Here is a 22548-nt window from a genome sequence, read left to right on the forward strand (position 1 = left end):
TCTATGATTGGCTGAGGACGGCCACGCGGCGGGGTCCGGGGGGCAGGAGACGGCGCGTGAGGGGTCTGCAGGTAGGGCCACGTGGGACGCGGGTGTGCAGTGCAGTGCAGTGCAGTGCAGTGCAGTGCAATGAGTACTGCCATGTGATGTAATGCAGTGCAGTGTAGTGTAATGCAGTGCAGTGTAATGTAATGCAGTCCAGTGCAGTGCAATGCAATGCAATGCGTACTGCCATGTAATGTAATGCAGTGCAGTGCAGTGTAATGTAATGCAGTCCAGTCCAGTGCAGTGCAATGCAATGCAATGCAATGCGTACTGCCATGTAATGTAATGCAGTGCAGTGCAGTGTAATGTAATCCAGTCCAGTGCAGTGCAGTGTCATGTAATGCAGTGCAGTGCCATGTAATGTCATGTAGTGCAATCTAATGTAGTGTATTGCATGCAGTGGCATGTAGTGTAACGCAGTGCAGTGTACTACCATGGCATGGGCCAGGCCAAGCGCTGTGGTTTTGTGAGGGCACTGTGCAGCACTATAGACCATGTGTAGTGCAGTGTGATGCAGTGGGGGAGCACAACAGTGTTGTAGAGGTGCGTTGTCTGTGTTGGAGAACACACATTGTAATGCAGTGCCAGCGCCACAGAAGGGTGCAGCGTGGTGCCCCAGGGGATGTTGGTGGGGCTGTGCAGCAGCCGCAGGAGGGTGCAGTGCCACAGTGGGTGCAGGCAGTGTTTGGGAGCTCAAGGAGCAGACCCCACGCAGGCAGGATGGCATGCGAAAGAGCAGTCTTATTGCAGCAGGGTGCAGGAGGTTCCTGGGCTCAAGGCTGCTGAAAGTCCAACTCTTCCGTTAAATATAAACCTGCCATAGCTCTTGCCCAGTTAACCACTCCTGTGGCCATGGCAGGCCCGCACTCAGTGCGCAGGCAGGATCCTCCTGAGCTGCCTTCTCCCCCTGCCCAGATCCACGCCAAGATGGCCACCGTCCCCCATGACTTCAACATCGACGCCCCGCGCTGGGACCAGAGCACCTTCATGGGGCGCCTGAAGCACTTCCTCAACATCACTGACCCACGGACCGTGCTGGTGCCGGAGAAGGAGCTGGACCGGGCCAAGACTCTGGTGGAAGCCTGCAGGTGAGGAGCAGGGGTACAGCAGGGCAGGTACCATCCCCATGGCCATACCTGACCACCCTGCAGGGCCACACAGGGATGGAAGCAGTCATTCCCCAGTGCATGTACTGAGACATAATATCCATTAGAGGTGATTTGGGAGGAGTTTCCCAGCCTTCTCTCGGGAGTCTCAAGCTGAGGCAAGCTTCCCTCATGGAAGATGTTTCTCTGCCTTTCATGTTTGGTGCCCCGGGGCTCTGTGCCCCGGTGATGGAAGGTGCTGGTGGGTCTGCTTAATTCCTCCTCGATGGTCTCTGGGCTTGCAGGACCGGGCTGGTGCCACCAGGAAGCAGCCTGGAGCAGCTGCTGTACGCCAAGAAGCTGTACGACTCAGCCTTCCACCCTGACAGCGGCGAGAAGATGAACTTTGTTGGGAGGATGTCCTTCCAGGTGCCAGGGGGCATGGCCCTCACCGGCTGCATGCTCCAGTTCTACCGGTGAGCTCCTGGGGATGCTGGGCAGCATCCCTGACAGCCCACAGCCCCTGAGAGGTCCCCGACAGTCCAGGCATGGCCTCCTCTGGGGCTGGCTGGTGCTTGAGCCATGCCCATGGCTTCTGTGCCTGCCTGTGTCCTGTGGCCAAGACCTGCATCCCTGTGCCCTGTCCCTGTTGCACAGCCTGTGGTGGAAGCATCATGAGTCCTCCCAGCTCCCAGCATGGCTGGGAATAGCCCCACTTCAGCTCAGCTCAGCTCTTCCTGGAGCCCCTGTAATGATTAACGTGGCCAAGCCCTGCATGGCTGCTGCTCTTGCTCCATGGATCATAACAGCCCTCAAAAATGAGGACCAAATATGCCCCCAGGCCAGGCTTCTCCAGTGGCCCCAGCCCATACCAACAGCTCCCTGTGTTTCCCTTCTGAAATGGCTGCTGTGGGGGGCGAGCAATCCTGTTCCCAGCAGGGAGGCTGTGTGGGACAGCCACTGCCTTCCCCAGTGAATCCCCATCCCATCCCACCCCTGTTTGCTGGCCTGGTTTCACAGTCACTGGTGTGATCCAGCCTGGATGGGAGTTCTCCCAGCGCTGATTGGTCACCCTCTTCCCAGCCCACCTCTACCCTCCTGCACCCCAAAGCTTGATCAGACCCACATCTCCCCGTGTCTCCTCCTCAGTGCCCCTGAAACACCAGGAGGAGCCCAGGCATCATAGTCACCCCCAGAGCCGCCTCTGTCCCCATATGCCCCCACTGTGCTGCTCCCTTTGACAAAGGCTTATCTGAGCTCAGCAGGATGGCTGCTGGCCCTGGCTGAGCACCCCACCGGGCTGGGCCCCTTCTTTGCTCCCCAAAGCCCTGTCACAGACAGGACTCCTGGGATCATTTCCCAGCTCTGCCAATGGCTCGTGGCTTTGCTGCAGTGCCTCATTTTCCTTTGGGAGACATCATGACAAGGGTACTGAAGGCATCTTGGCTGCCTTCCTGCCAGGTCAGGTATCCCTGACAGCCCTCAGGTGCTCTCCTGGTCCCTTCCCTCTGCAGGACAGTGCCTGCTGTGGTCTTCTGGCAATGGGTGAATCAGTCCTTCAATGCCTTCGTCAACTACACCAACCGCAATGCTGCCTGCCCCATCTCACTGAAGTAAGTGTGCCCACACACAGAATGGGCACCTTCTGTGTTGGGACCCCCTTTATGCTCCATAAAGACCCCCTGTGCCTGGTCTTGGGCACTGAAGGAACAGGATTGAGTCAGAGTTGGTGTTTCTGTTCTCTCCCTTCTTTGGAAATCACTGTCCAGGCAAATTGGGGTGGCTTATGTCACAGCCACTGGTACAGCCCTGGCCACGGCCGTGGGACTCAACCTCTACACCAAGGTATGCCGGGATGGGTAGGGGAGCTGGCTGCATCCTGCCCTCCTGCACTGACACCAGCCTGTCTCCCGCAGCGAGCACCCCCCTTGCTGGCCCGTTGGGTCCCCTTTGTGGCCGTGGCTGCTGCCAACTGTGTTAATATCCCCATGATGCGGCAACAGTAAGTGCCATGCGCGGCTGGGGCGCCTGAGGGACCCAGCTCCTTCTGAAGGCGAGAGGATGGAAACCATGCTGGGGTCTTGCACATTCATGGTGTCAGGTCTCTGGTGAAGGTGCCGGGTGGGGTGTCTCAGCCTCTGCCTGGAGGAGCGGGATTTTGGGCTGAGGATAACTATTCTGGGGTCTGGCCTGGAATATCTCTCAGACCCAAAGATCTTCTGCATGTGGTCATGGGAACGCCCCAGTCCACAATGTCCATGTACTGGGACCCCCTAGATGGGGCTCATGTAGAGACCTGTGTCTGCTGCTTGGTGTCCCCAGAGGTGACAGCGAGGGGAACTGGGGTGCTGTGCGGGACTGTCGCCTTGCTGGGCTGTGGGTCACAGGGAGGTGTCTGTCCCCTGAATGGCCAGACCCAGTTTGCAGCCATGCCCTGAAGATGGCAGCATTGGCTGGGCTGGGGACTGTGGTGCCCTGGGCTGGTGGAGCCCTACACCCTGGGACCAGGGCTGGGGTCAGTGGGGTTGCTGGGACCCCCTTGGTACTCCCTCACCCCACTGCTGTGTCCTCACACTTATGCATTGATCTCAGTTCCCACTCACTACTGCCTGTCCCCTCCAGGGAGATCATCAATGGGGTCATGGTGACAGACCAGGACAACAACGAGCTTGGCCACTCCAGGGTGAGTCTGGGGATGAGGGTCCAGGTTGGGGTATGGCATTGGAAGGGGCTCACCTGCTGCTTTTGCTTGCAGAGGGCAGCAGTGAAGGGCATCACGCAGGTTGTGGTCTCCAGGATCACCATGGCAGCACCAGGCATGAGTGAGTGCAGAGCAGGGGAGTAGGGGGCTGGACTGGGGACTCCACTGGGACCAACCACTTCACCCTCCCCTGCTCTCAGCAAGATCCTTGCCATGCCAGAAGCCTGGCAGAAAGGATGGGAGCATGAGGAGCATGCTGCCTGGGGGATGGATGGATAAAGGGATGAGGGTCCTGTGCCAGGTCCCTGCGATGAGCACCCAGTAGTTCCCAGCACAGCTAGCTGCTGCCATGGCACGAAGGATGGTCCTGCTGGGGCAGCCCTTTGGGCCTGGCTTTCAGGGATGCCCTGACCTTTTCTCTCTGCACCTAGTTATCTTACCCATCATCATGGAGCGACTGGAGAAATACCCCTTCATGCAGGTGAGCCTGTGTTTCTCCTCCCATGGTTTGCCAGTGGGTCCTGTGGTGCCACTGAGATGCTGGAGATTATATGGGGGGTTGTAGACCTTGGCTTGCTTTGCCCCCTATTCAAGTCACCAGTACACCAGAGATCTCTTGGGAGAGGCTGTGAAAGGGTGGCAGGGTTGGTGGCACCCTAGAGGTATTGGGCATTCAGCCCCTTTGAGGGGAGAGGTCTCCCTACCCTGTAAGCAGGGCTTATGGCTAAGCCAGAAACTCAATCCCAGCTCTTCTCTTGCAGCGAATCCGAGTTCTCCACGGGCCTCTGCAGGTGCTTGTCAGTGGGGGCTTGTAAGTATCTCACTGCTCGAATGCCTGTGGGTGCCTGGAGGGTGGCTCCAAGGGATTCTTGAGAAAAGACCTTTTTCCCAGCAAGGGATTGCAAAGCTGCTCGCCTTTCAGCCTGGGCTTTCCCCAGTTATTTGGAGTCAGCACCTCTTGGGATGGGATTCCTGTGGCCAGGGGGCAAATGGCCTGCAGTCCACAAAACTAATGCTGTATCTTCTCTGTCCCACAGCCTCCTGTTCATGGTGCCAGCAGCCTGCGCCCTGTTCCCTCAGAGATGGTACCTGTCCCACTGCTTCCTCCTCCTGCACGGGACCTTGGGAACCTTCCTCCTCCCCTAAGTCCTCTCTGCCCTTCCCAGTAGGAGCATGATGTCCTCCTGCATGCATCTGAATGTACACACTGGAGTCCCGGGCAGCAGGAGAGCATGTGCCTCCTCTGCTTTGCAAGCTCTGTGCTGGGAGCATTGGGACCCCCCAGGCCCATAGGCAGCTCTCTGCCCCCCAGCACTGGACGTGGTGGGTGCCAGGAATGGGTGGTGGGTCTTGATGTGAGCCTGCAAGATCCCAGGGACTGCAGGGGACCTTGCATATCACTGGGGAGGGAGGGTGACCTGTCTAATGGCCATGGAGGAAGATGACAGGTCTAAGTGTCTAACCCTTCTCCCCACAGCTCCCTTGCGTTGTCCAACCTTGAGCAGGAGCTGCGTGACAGCATCGTGACCAAGCACGGGGACAAAGTGCCACACGTCTACTTTAACAAGGGTCTGTGAATGGAGACTACCTCAGGAGCCATCGCACCCCTCCTGGTAGCCTCCTGCCACCACCAGCCCCACATTCCCTGAGCAGGGCTCAGAGGCACAGTCCAGCCAGATCTGCCCCCTGCCCCAGCCCAGCACCCTGGTGCCTCCTCCCTGCAGGGGAGCAGGATCTGGCTCTGTGCACCCAGCTTGCAGCACTCTGGCTTGTCCTGAGCCTCCCCCCATTGCTGCTAGCCGTGTGCTTGCCTCCCCATGTTCCTCTGGGTGATGGTGGCACTTCCAATGCCTTCCGCTACCCCAGCCTTGTGTCTGTGTGAGCCTCATGACTCCTGTGAGGCATCAGGCTCTCGCTTGGGGCTCAGAGTGCAGTCCTACCTCCAAAAGCAGGTGCCCTGCCATTGCACCAGGAGCCAAACCACATTGCTGCCTTAAACCACCACAGTGGCCTTTTACCAAGAGGGACGTCTCCCTCTGCACAGGGAGCATCCTGAAGTCGAGGGACCAATGCCTGGACCATGCCTTCCTTATTCTCAGGTTCAGGATTTCTTCACTTTGTGTTGCCACAATCCAGGAGAGAAATAGTTACTTGTTTTTTAAGCTCTAATTTTTGCAATCTACCCATTCCTCTGAGCACAAGAGCCAGCCATCACCCTTGTCCCACTTCTCACTGTCTCTACAGTAGGACCAAGGATCTGCAGCTTTGGGGGACAGTTGACTCTGGCCCGCCTTGGGCAGGGGGAAGCGGACACAAGAGTTACAAAGCTGGCAAGGCACTGACCCAGACTCTGAGTGGCAGCACTGAAAATGGCAGAGAGGAGGGTTGAGTAATTAAATTTTAAAAGCAGCTGTGGGCTCTGCTTCTGGCTGGTTCCCTGGACAGGGCTGGTACGTGGGTCTCATGCCTGCCTTGAAAGGGCAGGGTGCAGGCTCTGTGACTGACCAGCCACCAGGATGAGGGCACAAGGGCCAGGAGAAGGAGGAAGAGCCATGAGGCTTTGCAAGGGCTGACATGAGCCCTGAAACCCTTGGGTATCCCATGCAGCCTCCCCAGATTGGTTCTTGGGGCTGCAGATAGTCTTGAGGGCAAGTGACAAAATGGAAGTGATGGTGCAGTGCTCATGGTGACTCACCCCATTGGGGATATTGAGGGATGACACTAACTGACCCTACACCCATGGGTGCTGTTTGTCTCCTTGGCCAGACAGTGTTTGCAGTGATGCTAACTTGGGTCTGCCAGAAAGCTCTCCCACACCAAAGAAGAGCAGCTTAAGTTTGTTGCAGCCTACGTTTCAGAAGAAGGAGACCCAGAGTTTAGTCCTAGTCCTGGGCTAAAGTCCCTGCCCTCAACCAGCTGCATCTAGCTCTCTTCTTGCTGGTGAGCATCCCGTGGTGGGATAAGCATGTTTCTAACCAGCTGTCTGATGTGGCTGCTTGGAGAGCCCCATACTCATCCCTTCAGCCAGGGATACCTGTCAGATTCCCACGTGGAGACACAGGGTCTGCAGCAAAAGGGCTTTATGGCATTAAGCACTCCACTCCTACAAACAGAGCAGCCAAAACCAAAATGTACTTCTTGAAAGGCCAAGCTGTATCTACAACAGGTTTGCTTCTGCCCAAGCTGCAACAGGCAGAGGATAATGTCTGCAGCCACGTGTAGTTACAGCTAGAAAGTTGTATAAGAGCTCTGAAATAATTAATAGGTCAGCAGAAAGTAGGAAAACGAGTTAAAGCTTGTGTATCCATTCCCTGGGTATTATTAGATCTCTTGTTAATGCACAATTAAAATAATAGATAAGCACATGAAATGTAACAGATGTCACTCCTGTTGCAAGTGGGAAGAAGCCAGAAGAAGACATCTCTGCTCTCCTTAACTCAAGCTGCTCTTACTGTACACCCAAACCTGCTTTGAGCACTTTCAGAAAGGCACCTGTAGCAGTCTGGGCTGTATTTGGGTCCAAGGTGCCTCTCACAGTGATGCTCTAATAACTGCCCCTCCCTGCGCATTACAGCCATGCTCTTGCTGTTGACCCTTCCTGTATTTGCAGTGAGTACCGTGCAGCCAGTGATGCTGGGGCAGCAGCCTGGGACCACAGTGGGAAAGCCTTAGCATTATTGCTGTCCCCGGCCATACCAGAGGGGCAATGGAGGAGAGGGATCCTCTGAAGAGCTACTGCCATCTCACACCAGCTCATCCCCTGCCCTGGGGAGCAGGGCATGGTGCAGCACACTGCTTTGGACAGAGGAAGTGGGTTGCTCTGGGCTTGGAGGATATTCAAGCCATCCTCAAAACAGACCTCCCCCACCCCTGAGCTTATAGTAGTGGATTCCGTCTTCAGACCGATGTGGGTTTACGCCAGCTGACAGCTTAGCTCAGCAGGGTTTGTAGGTTTCCAGGTTGTAGCTCCCATCTCCCCTGAGGATTCAAGTCATCTCAACAGCTCATGTTGCCCTGGTGTCAGGAGAGGGTTGATGCAGCCAGAGCCTTCCTGCACTCCCTAAAACCACAGCAACTCCCCAGCACGCCTTGGTCTCCTTAGGGAGCAGAGGGGTCACAGCCACGCTGCAGCCACCAAGTCCCTGTGCTTCCAAGGGTGACTCTGCCAGCCTGCCTCCATCTCCCATTGCTGCAATACGAAGGAAACCTCATTGCCAGGAGTCAGAGCCGGACTCATCCCTGATCGGGAAGAGCTGCAAGTGTTAATTGCTCTCCAGCGATGAGTCACACCTGATCTGGGCTGGTTCTGTGCTCCCATTGAATTCATGCCTTCTCCCAGCTGTGCCTCTAATTGTGGTGAACAGGAATAAAGCTTCTTTAATAACTGTTCACGGCTGAAATGTCATGTTTATAACCTCCCTTCAAATGAAAACCAGACAGAAGACACTGGGCTGCAGCAGAGCCTTGGAAGGCATGGGAGGCTGAGGTGCTCATCTGGAGCATCAGCAGTCCCAGCAGGCAGGCTTGGCTGGCTGCTCCTCACCCAAAGGCTGGTGGAGGCTGGTGAACTGGCTGCCTATGGAGGGGGGATCGGCAGGGTGCCATGTGCAATGGGTTAACACCCGATGGCCCATGCCAGGGCAGGCGGGCGAGCTGAACCAGCGGGGTTAGGTGTGCCCCAAGCACTGCCCTGACTGGAGCATGCCAGGGTGGGAGATAAGCTGCTAAACCCATTACTTTTGTTTTGGCTTTTCTTAACGTGTTATCTGAGCATCTGATAAACCTCATCCCTCTGATCCCTGTGGAGGCAGACCAATGTGCAGGGAGCGGCAGTGTAGAAAGCCTCTGCCACTGCCCCGGGAACACGGGCTATCTCCCCTGAGCTGTGAATTAACCCCCAGTGCCAGTGTCCCCTCTTCTCCCAGGCATGCAAGCCTGGGCAAGGGACTGCAGTGTGGGGACATGCTGGGACTTGGCCATGGTGGGACACTTCTCCATGCTGCTGCTGCCTCTGGACCAGACTGACACCAACATATGGTTGCCTGCCAGGCACCTCCAGTCCAGCCCTATGCTGCTGCTATCATTTTAGCCCCCTCTCCATGTCAAACTCCCAGATCCAGGTTGGCCGCTTGGGTCTGGGGCTCTATGGGTGCACTGGAGAGGAGGCCAAGCGGGGATCATGGTAGCCAGGTGTGGCCAGCTGAATGGAGGACGAGTGTCTGGCTGCCATTGGGGTGTCATGGCGCTGTAGCAGGCTTATGAACCCCCTTTTTGCAGTGCCCAGGTCTGTCCCTGGAGGTGCCTGCACTGAGGGTGCAGGGCCAAGGGGCAGCCCCCCCACTCCGCCTCCAGGCAGTTCCGCCACTCACAATATGGCAGCGCGCCCCCACCCCAGCCTCCCTCCCCGGTGCGCCACACTCAAGATGGCAGCTCCCGGTGCGCAGGCCCCGCCCCTCCCGGTTCTGCCCATAAGCGACAGCGCTCTGAACCAATAGCAAGCCAAGCGGCGCACCGCCCACCCAATAGGCGGCCGGGTGGGGCGGGCCGGGGCGCGGGGTGCCCCCTCGGCTCCCGTCCCGGGCCGCAGTCGGGCTGGGGAGGCGGGGAGCGGGGGGTGGGGGGGGGATGGCGAGGAGGTTCCGCGCCGCCATGGCCTTGCTGCTGTTCCAGGCCCTGCCCGAGGGGCTGCCTGCCAGCGTGGAGCCTGCCCAGGTAGGGGCTGCCCTAGGGGAGGCTGCTTGGAGGGGGGTCTGGGCTCGCGCCGTGCTGGGGGGTTGTGTCTGTGAGGCTGGGGGATACAGCCTGAACGCCTGAGGGGCAGCGCAGGGGTCTGTACCCTCCGTGGTGAGGGACGTGGCCTTTGGGGTAGGGGGTCAGGCTGGGCTGGCAGGGGCAGGAGTGGGGTCCCTGGGCTCTTGGGGCTCGAGGAAGAGGCTTTTGGGGCCCTGCCTGAGGTTTGGGAAGCCCTTTAGGTGAAGAAAACCTGGAGGAGATGCAGAGACTGGAGTTTGGGGGTGCTTCTGTGTTGAGGGGATGGAGAGGGTTTGTAGAGGATCTAGGTGCAGGTGCCAGTGCTGCTTTGAGATGCTTTGTATGGCAGGGTGAGGAAGAAAGGTGCTTGGTGGTGGTTGACTGGAGATGGTGGTGAAGATGGCCATAGTGAGGGCAGAGGCTTGAGCTGGCAGGTGCGTGGGGACTGTGGATGGAGCAGTGTGTGTCTTCCTGGGGTGGTGACAGGGAGGAGGTGGCCCGTGAGGGGATGGGGCTGGAGGAGGTTTGGGATGAGCTGGAGGGTGTCTCTGGGGCAGCTAGCCAGAGGGTCAGTGGGGAAATGGGACTTGTGTGGTGCTGGTGAGCTGGTCTGCCCGTGGCAGTAACTGTGGTGGGGAGGTTTGGCGCAAGCCTCGGCACAGAGGGAAGGAAAAGGGAGTGTGTGTCAGCTGGGATGAGGGGAGCAAGGCCTTATCTTTGTAGGCTCTGACCACCTGCTTACTACCTTCTTCATGCCTGGAAAGGGTTTTAATAAAGTTGATTCTCTCTTCATCTCTTTACTGTTTCCTGTCTATGCTGCAGTGTATACCATTCAGATCACCAGTGATGTTCTGGGGTTCCCCCATGTAGATGCATGTAGACCTCTCCCACCTTGATATGTATGCTTAGTGTCACTCGGAGAGAAGTGTACTAGGCCAAGCAACCTGTGCATGACCTGGATCTTATTATTTGTGGAGTCAAGATGTCTCTTTCACCCTGTGTAGAACACAGACAAAACAGGATGACTTCTGGTTTGATACGGTGTATTACTTATAAGGTACAAATGGTAAGTTGCATTTGTTGAAGGTCTGAGCCAGCGAGATGCTGCTCTATGACTGCAGGTCACAGAAGCTGTGGGTTGCACGGTGCTTAATGTAACAAGGGTGCAGATGGGGAGTACCCTTTCTGGAAGGCTTCCATTGAAATATTTCTCAATGCTTCTGCTGAAGTTTGCTGAGGAGTTTGCCTAAGACTACAGATGTTATTTCCCTTTTGTATTACTGTTGTCTTTTCAGGATGCTAAGAGCATTAGATCTACTTTAAAAGCTGTGTATTGGTAGTGCCATCCCAAATCTCTTTTGGCTGCACTGAGGCTAAGGTTGTGCATTGATGCCCTAGGGAACCAGGTGTAGGATTGTGTTGAACCGTGTGTTTTCCATGCTGTCTCAACTGCCTTTACCAGGTGGAAGTCTTGGTGCTTGCTCTGTATCATCTGTGAGCTGAGGTACATAAACTAAACATATAGAAGCACATCTCAGGTCTGTTTTGCTCTCTGGTCGTTGTGGCATTCCAGCTGCAAGCAGTGGTCAGGTGGTAGGATTATCTGGACAGAAGCTGTGAAAGTGTTGAACCCTATACATGCTCATAAAAATACCATACCTGCTTTGAAGACTGTGAAAGATGCTCCCTGAGTTGTACGCCTTCTGCATTAGTGAAGGAGCTGGTAGAATAAAAGAATAGGAAGTAGAAAGGAGGAAAGGAAAAAAGAGGGTGTGGAAGCAATCATACAGCTAGGTTGCCTGTGGAATAGTTGCATACGTGACTTGTGGGTATCCTCTCCAGTCAGTGCACCAGAAATAATCCTAAAATAACACATCTTGTGTGTGGTACAATACATGAGAGTGGGGGAGAAGAGCTCTGGCATCCTACGTTTTCTTTAAGGCACTTAGATACAGATACATCTTTTACTCATTTTCTTTTCATAGTTTGTCTATATAAAACTCTTGCAGTTTATTTTAGATCTTAAATGTAGACTCTGTCTGTCAAAAGTCTGGTATTATCTTGCTGCATACTAGAGATTGACAGCTACCCACTCAAAAATGACAGTGGTAATGTAGGATCTGGAAAATGAGCATGTAACAAAACTTTATCTCTCTTGGTGTTGCCTCGGAGTGTGATTTCTTCAGAGCTGATGGGCTTGTGGAGAGAAGCTGCAGTGGGGTGGTGCTGGACTTGAAAGATCTCACCAAGGCTTCCTGTGTTTCTAGCTGAAACCCTGACAGCATTTGCCTCTTGTCCTCTCCAGGGGGTTGCTGCCCTTGCTGCCTCTAGGGGCTACTGCCTACTGTCTACCTTGCAGACATTTGCCATGGCCTGCTTGCTGCTGCTGTTGGGAAGAGTGTACACCACCTTGCCTGTATAAACTACCCCACAGACCTGGTGGTCTAAGACTGGGAGGTGCTACAGGAAATGTGTCCTCTAAATAATTCAGGAGGTGGAGCTGCACTGCTAGCTGCACTGAGCAAACATTCCTGAGAACACATTGTACTCTGCAGGAGGGTCTGATTTTCCAGGTTAAAGTAAGTCCAGCCTGCCTGGGATCTTCAGAGACTTTCATTTTAACTGACACTTGTTCGGGATGGTGAATGGAGGACAATGAAGATAATTAGGTCATCACCATACCGAGTCCAAGTTGTTCATCCGTCTCCATGAGTATTCATTGCAGTTTTACTTGTAATCAGAGCACAAAACTCAATTAACAGGAATAAAAACATCAGTAGATTATGGGCAGAAATACTGCACTTACATAATAAAATCAGGATAAATGTCATGGGAAGAAGACATTGGCCATGTTCAGTTGCAGCTGAACCACACACTTTAGCTGTGCATTCCCCTCTTGGTTTGAGGGAGGAAGAAGTGAGGAAATAAGAAATTGATCTATTTTAAAATCAGCTTGATCAGATTTGAAATGAAAAACTTTGAAGATTAATTGCTTTTCTGTTGTAGTTTATCTGCAGGGCAGAGTAAAGGTTATTTGACTGCCTTAACTATCTGTCTGCTTCCCACGCCCACAGCTTAATTATCACATAGTTTTCTCAACTGTTGTTTTTCTTAAAAACAAGATATTTAAGTGAATGCTAACTATGTGACAAGACTGCAACATCTTTCTGTCTCTAATAAGGTGGTTTTGAGCCAAGATCTGTCAGAAGCATGCTCTTAGACCAGTTTTGTCTCAAAAGAGTTTGATTGGAGTACTGTGACTTGAGGGATGATTCATCATATGTGACAAAGAGGATGGATCTTTGCTTTAAGAAAGAACTCGGTGGACTGCCTCTGTGGCTAACACCCGTGTAACACAGAGTTTCTGTCTAAGGCTGTCCTCTGGCTGGGACCATAACTCTGATTGCATCAACTTGGAGTCACCAGGCTTCATCCAAGAGTTTGGCTGTGTTTGGGCCCTTGCAGAGCATCACTTCAGGTAGTTTGTGAATTGAACAGCAAAATTTCAACTGTCCTTGTGTAAGAGAGGCTCATCTCATCAGTAAATTTAAGACAACTTTTGTAATTAAAGATAATTAGTTACAACTACACTTCTGTGTCTCCTGAAATTCATTGGGGTCCTTCAGGAAGACAGCTGCTCATATAACTGTAGGATATATTTTGTTTGCCATGATATCTTGTCTGTGACTTGGTTTTTGGCTTGCTAATTTCCACAGTTTTGGCAGGAGGCAGCAGAGATCAAAGTACGTCCTGTACTTGCTCAAAACAGGGACCTCTAAATAACTGTGCACATTGGATTAAGCACTGCCTGTACTGTGGTGATGATAGCACCGTGAGCTCCGGTGCCTCATCTGTATAGCACGCTTTCCTGCTGATTAAAATGCTTTTGGTTGTGAGTTGCCCTTACAGTTACACACAATGCTGTGAAAATTTCTCCTTCCATCTTTGCAGCTGTGCAGCAGATGGAAAGCCTGGTCGGAAAGTGTCCAGTGCAGCCTGGGAGCAGTTTCCTTCAGGACAGTCAAAGCAACTCTGTGACTGGGACATGTCATTGCCTTTCTGAGAATTTCCTTGCCACCTTCCAAATATTAATTAACAAAACCCACTATTTTAAGAATAAACTCGGGCAGCTTTTGTTGTGCTGTGCTGAAAGGGGACTTGGAAAGTTTCATTTTCCAGAGTTGTTGCAATATAGTCAGGGATTTTTCCATCCTCCAAGCTTCAGGAGCCAGGCAGGGTCAGGCCAGGTCAGCCTCATCCAGCTAGGGGCAGCATCCAATGCTGACTGTCCCCAAGCAATGGCTCTGCTGGTTGCAGTGCTGCTGGGCACCAGGGATGCTGCCCAAAGTAGTGATGCCACCATTGGCCCTCCTAGTGAGACAAAGGGATGAATGTGCTCTGTGTTTGGCCACATTTCAATGGCTAAAACACCCATAAACCCTTCTTTGATAAACCTGCTTTGATTCCTAGAAGTGCTCCTCTCCTAAGCTTCTTCAGCAGTTACTTTTCTGCTGGCAAGAGGGTGCTCTTCTCTATAGCTCTGTCAGCTTGTATTAACCCAGTGTTATGTTGAAGTTCACCTTCTTTCTTTCTGCAGTATTAGAAAGGCATTGATATAGGTAGAAGTTTGTGTTTCTTTGTAATGTGAAAACACATGGACATCCTCTGAGGTAACGGGCACTATATTTAGTAAATGCAAACCACCCACCTTTTCTTTTAGCCTTTTTTTTTTCCCTTCAAGTCATATTGAGAGGACTGGTAGGATTGAACAGACATTAACTTGTGGCAAAAAGCTAGAAATGGGCTAGTGATCTTCTGGCCTGCTTCCCCATCCAGGGTTGTCTGTGCTGTGCCCTTTGGTCGTGGCTGTGCCTATACATGTCCTGCATGTTTAGTAACATTGAGCTACACATGGCCTTTTGTTGTTTCCTGACAACATGCATATTTGGTAATGGGTTTGGGGGTGTTCCTCTAATGTGAGCTGTCCTGTTTTTGTAGGATAAGATTTGGCCTTTCTGGTTAGCTGCATAGGAATCTTCACAGCTTATTAATGTATTTAACTGTTGATTTTATGGCTGTACGTTTGTCTTGCATTTGCTTTGAGGGGTTTGTGAATCCAAAGTGACCTGGCAAGCTGCTCCTGCCGGGGTTGTGCTGCTGTTTTTGCAATATGAGGGAAAGCGCTTGGCATGTCAAGAGGCATTTCAAAAGCAGTCTCTGAGGCAGGGCCGGTGGCAGTCTCAGAAGTCATGGCAGGGCAGAGATGCTCATTGCACATTTTGGGGGAACCTGGTTGCACGAGGTATTGGTCTGTTCTTCCAAATCAGAAGAATGTAAATATGGAGTGTTGGAATGCACTCCTCGATGACTTCATGGAGAGATGCTGATGGGGAAGCCAGGTCCCTCCTTCCTCCTGCTATCTTTTGTGATTAAAAAATCCACAGGTAAGAAGATAGGTTTTGAGATGCCAGCATCTGGGTGCTGTGGCAGTGGAGCTTGAGAGTTGATTGCCTGCATGGCTGAGGCTGTGAACAGTGCACATAACAAACAGGCCTGAAATAACAGCTGGCTGGAGAGAAAACGCTGCCAAGCAGGAATTGCATGCCCGTACTTTGCCTGTGACAGGAAACATGTTGGCGTGGCAGTTACAGATGATGCTTTTTCCGTGATTTCACAGGTACTGTTTGACTGCAGAGGAAGGCTCAAGGTGCTGCAGAGACCTGATAATTTATCTGCTTGGATAAGGAGGAGCTTCATTCACCTCTAATGATGTGATTATCAGTGGGATCACAGCCCCCAGTATTATTTTTAGAGGACTGCTACAGTCTCTGCAATGGCTTGTGAATCTGTAATGGAGCACTTTGCATGAGGGGATTTGCTGGGTGCCAAATGAGTTGATCACATAAGGGACCTCTGGAGATTGTCTAGTCCACCCCCAGTGCCAAGGCAGGGCCACCTAGAGCAGGTTACACAGGAACATGCCCAGGCGTGACGCAGCAGACCAAACCACTTAATGCCAGTGTGGCCAGTGCTCCCTGGCATGCTGTACCCTGAACAGACAGAAAGGAGAGACTTAATTTTGTGTGGAGGCAGCTTGTGGTGCTGCTGGTCTGCAGGCCTCCTCCACTGGTCAGTGTCCATTCAACTCGTATTGCCTGTGGTCGGTCCAAAGAGAAAGAGTATGAGAGAGGTGGGTTGTGTAGGAAATTTAGATGCAGTTGCCTGACTCTTCCTTCTTCACAAGCACTTCTGCATCAGCATCAACAAATCCAGCCACTGACAGTGCACTGGCAGTTTGCTAGCAGTCACCACTTGAACATGGAAGAAATCTCCAGTGCCTCAGGGGACAGAGCTTTTGCCATTTAAAATGCTGCTGGCCTCTTGTTGATAATGACTTACAGACATGTAGGTGGGTATGGCGAGCAGCTACCAGTACTGCCAAGCTGTAGAGTAAGTACTGGGTTTAGGGAAGAATGGAGAACAGAAACCTTTCCTTTTCTCATGGCAGTTCAGGACCTCAGGATGCTGACTGCAGTCCTTAGGACTAGCAGAGAAAAGCAGTTGCCTCAGGAAAGGAAAGCTCTGGTAGCAGTATTCTTCCTTCTTTCCTCTTTCATCTTCTGCATCACTATGAAGTGTAAATTTATTACTTTAGTGGTGATGTGTTTTTATTACATCTCTGGTTCTGGTGTAAGCAAAGCAGTGATGGGCATTTCAGAGGCAACTCAAGAGTAGAAGTCCATGGGTTTTAGGGTTTTTTGCTTTCTTAGTTTGGGTTTTTGGGATTGGGAATTTTTAGTTGTTTTTGTGGGTATTTTTGCGATCTGTGAGGGATCATGATCAAAGCAAAGCCTAACCCTGTCTTGGCTCTACTTGAGGCTGAGGGAGCTTGTTAAGATACTGATTTGCTGAAAGCCCTGGAGCCAGATTTGATACGAAGAGACCTCTAAGATGCATAAGATGTCAACAGAATTCCTGAAAACAGGCACAGAGACCTAAAAAAAGAACCCCAAACAAACAGAAACCAACCAACCAAAAAACCCCAACAACAGCAAAAACCAGAGAAGCATTACTGAGCAAGAAGCTACAGTTGTGAGCTTATTAGGCGCTGCAAAATTTGTGAGCCTGTGATTGACTGACTTGATATATGCCCTAGCTTCTGGAAAAGCTTCAATTGGAGCTCACAGTTTACTAGCCTGCAAAGTCAATCAGCCTTGTGGAACAAATTAATGGGAGGTCAGCTTTACAGAGCTCTGCTGGTTACAGAACTATTCTTATTTTTCTTTTTTGTCTCCTGCTGGCTGAACAGCAAATTGAAGGGGAAAAGGCTGATAAGCTATAGAAACAGTTATGAAGCGTGTGTTTTGCCAGGAATCTCACCAGCCGTCTTGAGCTTCCCTTGTGTAAAAGATTAGTGTTGCCTGTTGGAAACAGGGAGGAAAGTCAGACATTAATGGCGTGCCAGCAGACTGTGCTGAGGCTTTTTAGTGAGCAGAACTGATTCACTCTTTTCTCTCATGTCCTAGCACACAGATGTGGCCAGCAGGTCAAGGACTCTTGTCCACAAGAGACTTCTTTTTACTTAATATGGAACTGGAGCTCGCAATCAAGACAGTCTGGGATAATGCTGTCAGTCAAACAACGGTGTAACTGTGGCAGTCACACCAGAAGGCTGATACGGAAAGAGTGTAAAATATGCAGAAGTACTCACCCTTGCCAAGCTCTGTATTCCTGACTCTTTGTAACAAGATTTTTATTTGTTAATACTGTATCAGTAGTTGCATGGCTTTTTTAAAACCTCTACCTGGGATCCTGTTTAAATCCCAGGTAGTGGATGGTGGCCAACAGGAAGGCATGGGAGCAGCATGTCTTACACCTCCAGCAGAAGATCAGGCCATTCTGTTGCATAAAATATCCCCTGTGACATCTGTCCACCTGGTGGTAGGCAGAAAATTGGTACCACAGAATTCACAACCTGCTGCAAAAGCACCTTTTTGAGCTTTCTGGCTGAGCTAAACATGAATTAGGAGTGACTGATGTGGAATGAAAGGGTTAAACAGTGCCTGGGGTCAGTCTGGGCCAAGAGGGAGGGGAGAGACTGGAGGAGGTGGTGGTCATCGTACAGGGGTGTTGCAAAGAGTGGACAAAACCTTTTAAGAAGGCAGTATGTCTTCAAGGCCGTGATACTGGGCTGACTTCATCTCACCCTGTGTATCAGTTGTAATTGCTTTGGGAATATTACCAAGAGTGTCCCTGCCTTGATGGGAGGAAGGACTTTTCTTCAGACACTATCTGAAAGATGTTTTCTCTGTTTTAGGAAAGTATTTAATGCAGCTACCTGAATGCAAGGTCATGACTCCTGTCTGGGTCTCCTTCGTAATGAATTCCTTCTTTCCTTTCTCCTTTGCAGACTGCTTTTCAAATAGTGAATGTTGAAGAGGAGGAGGAGGAGGGTTGCATGTGTATTGCATTGTCTTCACATTACCTTGTCATTTTGACTTTTGTCTTTTTAGAAGCAGCAAACTTCACAGTTTGCATTTGACTCTCCAGTCTCCTGTGATCTGAAGCTTAGATAAAACAGGCTTGCAGACATATGTCATTGCTGATTGCCCCCATTTGCTGATGGTTAGCACTTGGACTCTGACAAAGCCTGTTTTAAATTGCAGTGTCAAAAATATGAACTCTTGGTTTATTTTCCTCTCCTTTTCCTAGCTGTATTGTTTTCCCTTTGTCTCATTGTTTTGCTCCTTTTTGCTACCCGTCTCATTAGAAATGTTTGCATCTCACTTACTTGATTATGAAATATTGTTCTGTTTGTGGCTCATTGTTTTACTGAGTTTCTTGCTTTTCCACTCTGTCCTTGTACCTCTGTGCTTCCAGAGTATTAATGCTAAACCACCAGAGTGTCTTTGGGCTGTGGAAGCAAGAGTCAGGAGTTTTCTTCTCCTCTGACCCATTTTGTGCCCTTAGGCCCATCCCTTGACTGGAGTCTGAGGATCAGCCTGGCATTGAAAGATGAAGAGGAAGTCTGGAGTGATCGTGCTCTTCATAGTGTTGTTTTCAATTCTGAAACCTGTAGTCTGCTTTCTCTAGATGGCCTAGCTGAAGCAGCAGTCCTCCTTTATTTTCAGCATGCTGTGTATTTATTGAGAAGCGTTGTGCCAGGAAAACTTTAGATTAAGGGACCAGACAAATCTGTTGTTGCCTTGTTTCACCTTTGCTGGCATGTAACTTCAGGCTGATAGGAAGTGTAAGGGCTTGCTGAGTTCTTTGCATGGACAAAGCCCAGACAAACCTTTTTTCACAACCTCTAACAGAACAGATAAACTTTGGGGAACAGGAAGAGTGGCACTGATGGTTTCTTGTCTGTGTCATATTATCTAGCAGCATGGAACTAAAACTCTTCCTGCTATGATCCTGTTCTCAAAAGATTTTGGAAGTTTGACCAAGAGATTGAATATATTCAGTGTGTCTTAATAAAACAGGACTAAATTTGTGTATGGAAACAGCGAACAAGTTGGCTTTGGCTTAAGAACCTAGAGATCTGAAGGGGAGGAAGATGGCACCAGACAAGATGTTCGCAGTGGCCTGGCTGGGTGCTGTGTTTGCACCTTGATCTTCCTGAACTAAGCAAATGGAGGGTGAATCTGTGTCCATGAAAGTATGTGGCTTGCATAAGTGTAAATGTGAAGGCTATCTGAGCTGCTGCTGTTGATGTAACCAATACCACATTGTTAATACAGGAAAAAGTTAATTTTACAAATCTGAAAACCTTAAGTTCTAGTGGCTTTTTACAGGTAGGGACAGACTTTTAAATGGATGACCTTAGATTTTGTTTATCCTTTTTGTGGGAGTTCTTCTCTCACACAGGCACTACCTGCCAACACTCCTGAAGCACTTCGCTTTACTTCAGGACAGGATGCAAGGTAAAACTTGTTTATGCTTTTAACTAATCTCTTTAAAGAAACAGGCTTTAAAAATACCGCTCTTATCTGGTTCAACCCATTAACTTGTTCATTTACAGGTCTTACACTGTTTCTGTGTTTGTTGGCTTTTTCCCTCTCCTTATAGGAGGCATCTTGCATATTATGCAGTGGTGAGGGCTCTTGAGACTGAAGTGTCTTGATAGTTTAACCTGAAGGATTAGTGCAAAGGTAAATGATGGAAAAAAGAAAACAGTTTTCAAATGAAATTTCTTGGGCTTAGTTGTTGGGATTTTTGTTTGTTTTTTTTTTTGTGGTTGGTTTGTTGGGTTTTTTTTTGAGGGTGAATTTATAGATATTGTAAAAAGTAATGATTTTTAAAAGCCACAGTGTGCTCCTGAATCCTTCCTCTGACACATGAGTACTTTTTTGCAAGAACTCTTCAGTTCTGGTCCTGGCTTACCACATGATATTAAGAAAGTAATGTCACATTTCTAATCTGAAATGGAGACACTAAAATGGTGAACATACTATTAACTGTTGTTTGTGTTTGTTGTTTTTTTTTTTTTGTATCAAAATACTGGGACATTGTGTGGTACTAGGTGTATAAATATTGTGTAATTCCCCTCTTCAGATGGAGGTCTGGATGAGAGTCTTTAGGTCTAAATTATTAATTGTTAACCAAGAAACTCCTGGTTTTCTTCTGCAAGGTTTCAGTCCAAAGGTTTTCAATAACCTCAAGTACTATGGTCAAACTTTACCTAATTGTTGAGATACAGTTTGATTGTTCTTCTTCTGTCCTTGAGTGGGGACTGTTCTTCTGTATGGATGGAAAGCATTACAGTAAATAATCAACATGTAAAAACACACAAGGATCAAACTTTTGTGCACCTCACAGATCACATGTGCTGTGTCTCCTGCATAGAAAACGAGAAGTAAAACCTTTTCCTTCTTTGCAACTACAGAACCAATTAACTGAGAGTAGAAGTTGAACTTCTTATATCATATTCCCCCTTGGAGGCAACAGCACAGAGAGATGCAGATTTAGGACTAAACCAGCAGGTTCAGTGAGCAGAGCTGTGAGATGAGAGCGAGCTTGCGGAAATGCAAACACAGACTCTGAAAAGGTAGTACAGAACCCAAACTGGCAGCAAAAACTATTTTGGTAGCTGCATTTTGGCCTGAAAATCCCTCCGATGCATAGAAAACAAGGTAGTCTCTTTTCTAGACTTTTGAACTACATACCAAAATCTGCAGATGGCCACGAACCATAAGACCCTGCCGTGTGTGCCTTGGAGAGTGAAGGGGGAGAGGGAGCCCAGAGCAGGTTGTCAACAGGTTCTGTCCATGCAGGATGGTGCTGGAGTGGGCAGGCAGAGCGCGTGGCTTCCAGTTGCTCTGAGATGTGAATGTCAGCACACAAGCTTGCCTGGCTTTCTTTGGCAGCAGAGGAATTTGACTACCCAGCGACCCAGCTCTTGGGAAGGCTCAGACATCTGTCCTAAGTTTCTTTATAGGATAGGATGCTTTTTGATACCCAGCCTTTCTGCAAAGAGTAAAATAATCTTATGCATGTAAAGAGGACATTTTATATTTGCACGCTAAAAAGACATCCTCTGTTTCCAAACAAGCATGTGTCTTGCATCTCTTGCTATTTTACATTGCACCTTTTGTTTAGGTGATTAAATGAACCCTCTAGTTTGACTTCCTGATTCTTTAGTGCTAACTTGCCTCTGTCTTCAAGTGCTTGGGCTTTCTGTACAGCAGAAGAGTTTCAGATAATCCTCATGCCCTTCTGCAAAGAAAGAGCAGGATACTTCTGCATGGGTGGTGGGTGTTCATTTATCACTTAAAGTGAGAGCTTGTCCAGTTTGTGTCAGTAAGTCCTTTGATCCTCTTACTTAAATGAGACAGTGGGTGTCCTGCAGAAAAGATACCTTGCAAGGTTATGGTGCTCCACGCTGGTTAATAAAAGCTCATAAAACCATATTGGACTGGAGACTATGAATAGTTTCCCAAGTACAGTTCTCCGTATTGTAGTTCATAGCAAACACAATTTATTCTCAGCTGACTGACCTCATGTGGACTTGTGCCTGTGTAAGCAGCAGCTGAAATCAGTGGTCTGAGCACTAATCTGCAAGTCATAGACAGTAGGTTATTATTTAGTGAGAATGCTCTGCAAGTCTCTTGCTGCAGCATTTTCATTCAAAAGGTCACTTCCGTGAGTTTGTGCGCAGCTGAATTTAATGTTCTTTCTCAGCAAGGCAGGCCACACTGGAGAGTGCATAATTACAATAAATACAACTTTGTTCTCAGCTGAAAAATCCATCTGAAATAAATTTTTCCAGCCCTTCCAAGAAATGCTTTTAGTAAGATAAATAAAAGCAATTCTTGCAGATTTCACATTCATTCAGCAGGAATGTTAGTGGGTGTAGGGTGCCTCCACTTAAGTCACTCATCACAGTGCCTTCTGGGCTCTATCAACTTGTATATTCAATAGCTGGCTAAGGGTAGCATTTGCAAATTGGGTTTCTCGCAAGCCAGTTAAAGCCAAGTTCATTATTTCTTTCTTGGGTTGAATCCTGGTTATTACTTTGATTAAAATTGTTCTTAACAGCAAGTACAGAGAGTTCAGTTAGACTCTCAACTTGGGCAAGCTTTAAACAATGCTTTGATAGGTGCATCTGTTTTTAGGGACATGCATGTTTTTATACAAGCTTTCGTGGCTTTTTTTTCTGGTTGGCACTTCTGTGTCAAAGTCCATTTGTTTTCTTCTGTCTTCTATTTCACAACACTGGAAATACTGAGAAAGCTTCTGCCTAAATACAGAAGGAAAGCTAAGAGGGCTTTTTTTATTCCTCCCCTGAACTTCCAAGCAAGTACTTTAACAAAAAAAATCCCCTCTTTGCTTTCATCTTTCAAGAGACTGCACAGAGTGTGAAATGTCCGGACTTCCCTTTCTTCTAATTTTTTGTCCAAGCATAGCAAAGAGGCTCTGCTAGTTGATCAGGGGGTTCCTGATGGTGGAAGCTAAATCTCTGCC

At 49.7% G+C, this 22548-nt stretch overlaps 2 protein-coding genes across 7 annotated transcripts in view; both read left to right on the plus strand.

Moving 5' to 3' along the window:
• The first annotated feature begins 39 nt into the window (after nt 1-39).
• On the plus strand, nt 40-6240 carry SFXN2 (sideroflexin 2). Of its 2 annotated transcripts, XM_062601819.1 has the most exons (12): nt 40-71; nt 961-1133; nt 1436-1606; nt 2645-2743; nt 2900-2975; nt 3047-3132; nt 3753-3813; nt 3886-3952; nt 4263-4312; nt 4593-4642; nt 4869-4916; nt 5309-6240. In XM_062601819.1, the coding sequence occupies exons 2-12, from the start codon at nt 973-975 to the stop codon at nt 5406-5408; spliced, it is 969 nt and encodes a 322-aa protein (XP_062457803.1). In that variant the 5' UTR covers nt 40-71; nt 961-972; the 3' UTR covers nt 5409-6240. The 2 variants fall into 2 exon arrangements, with proteins under 2 accessions (XP_062457803.1, XP_062457801.1); XM_062601817.1 differs by lacking the exon at nt 40-71 and having other exon boundaries at nt 716-1133.
• A 3145-nt stretch (nt 6241-9385) lies between these two features.
• WBP1L (WW domain binding protein 1 like) overlaps nt 9386-22548 on the plus strand; it is a 59283-nt gene continuing 46120 nt past the window's right edge. The window contains exon 1 of one of the 5 annotated variants that reach the window (XM_062601903.1): nt 9386-9543. In XM_062601903.1, the coding sequence (XP_062457887.1) occupies nt 9457-9543 (87 nt within the window). In that variant the 5' untranslated portion in view covers nt 9386-9456. Of the gene's footprint in view, nt 9544-19641; nt 19737-22548 lie in introns of those variants that run through there. The other 4 variants (XM_062601908.1, XM_062601917.1, XM_062601914.1 and 1 more) reach the window with 4 other exon arrangements.

The sequence above is a fragment of the Pezoporus occidentalis genome, unplaced genomic scaffold, assembly GCF_034315485.1.
Source record: "Pezoporus occidentalis ecotype Australia unplaced genomic scaffold, CSIRO_AGI_Poc_V1 ctg73, whole genome shotgun sequence".
NCBI lineage: Eukaryota > Metazoa > Chordata > Aves > Psittaciformes > Psittacidae > Pezoporus > Pezoporus occidentalis.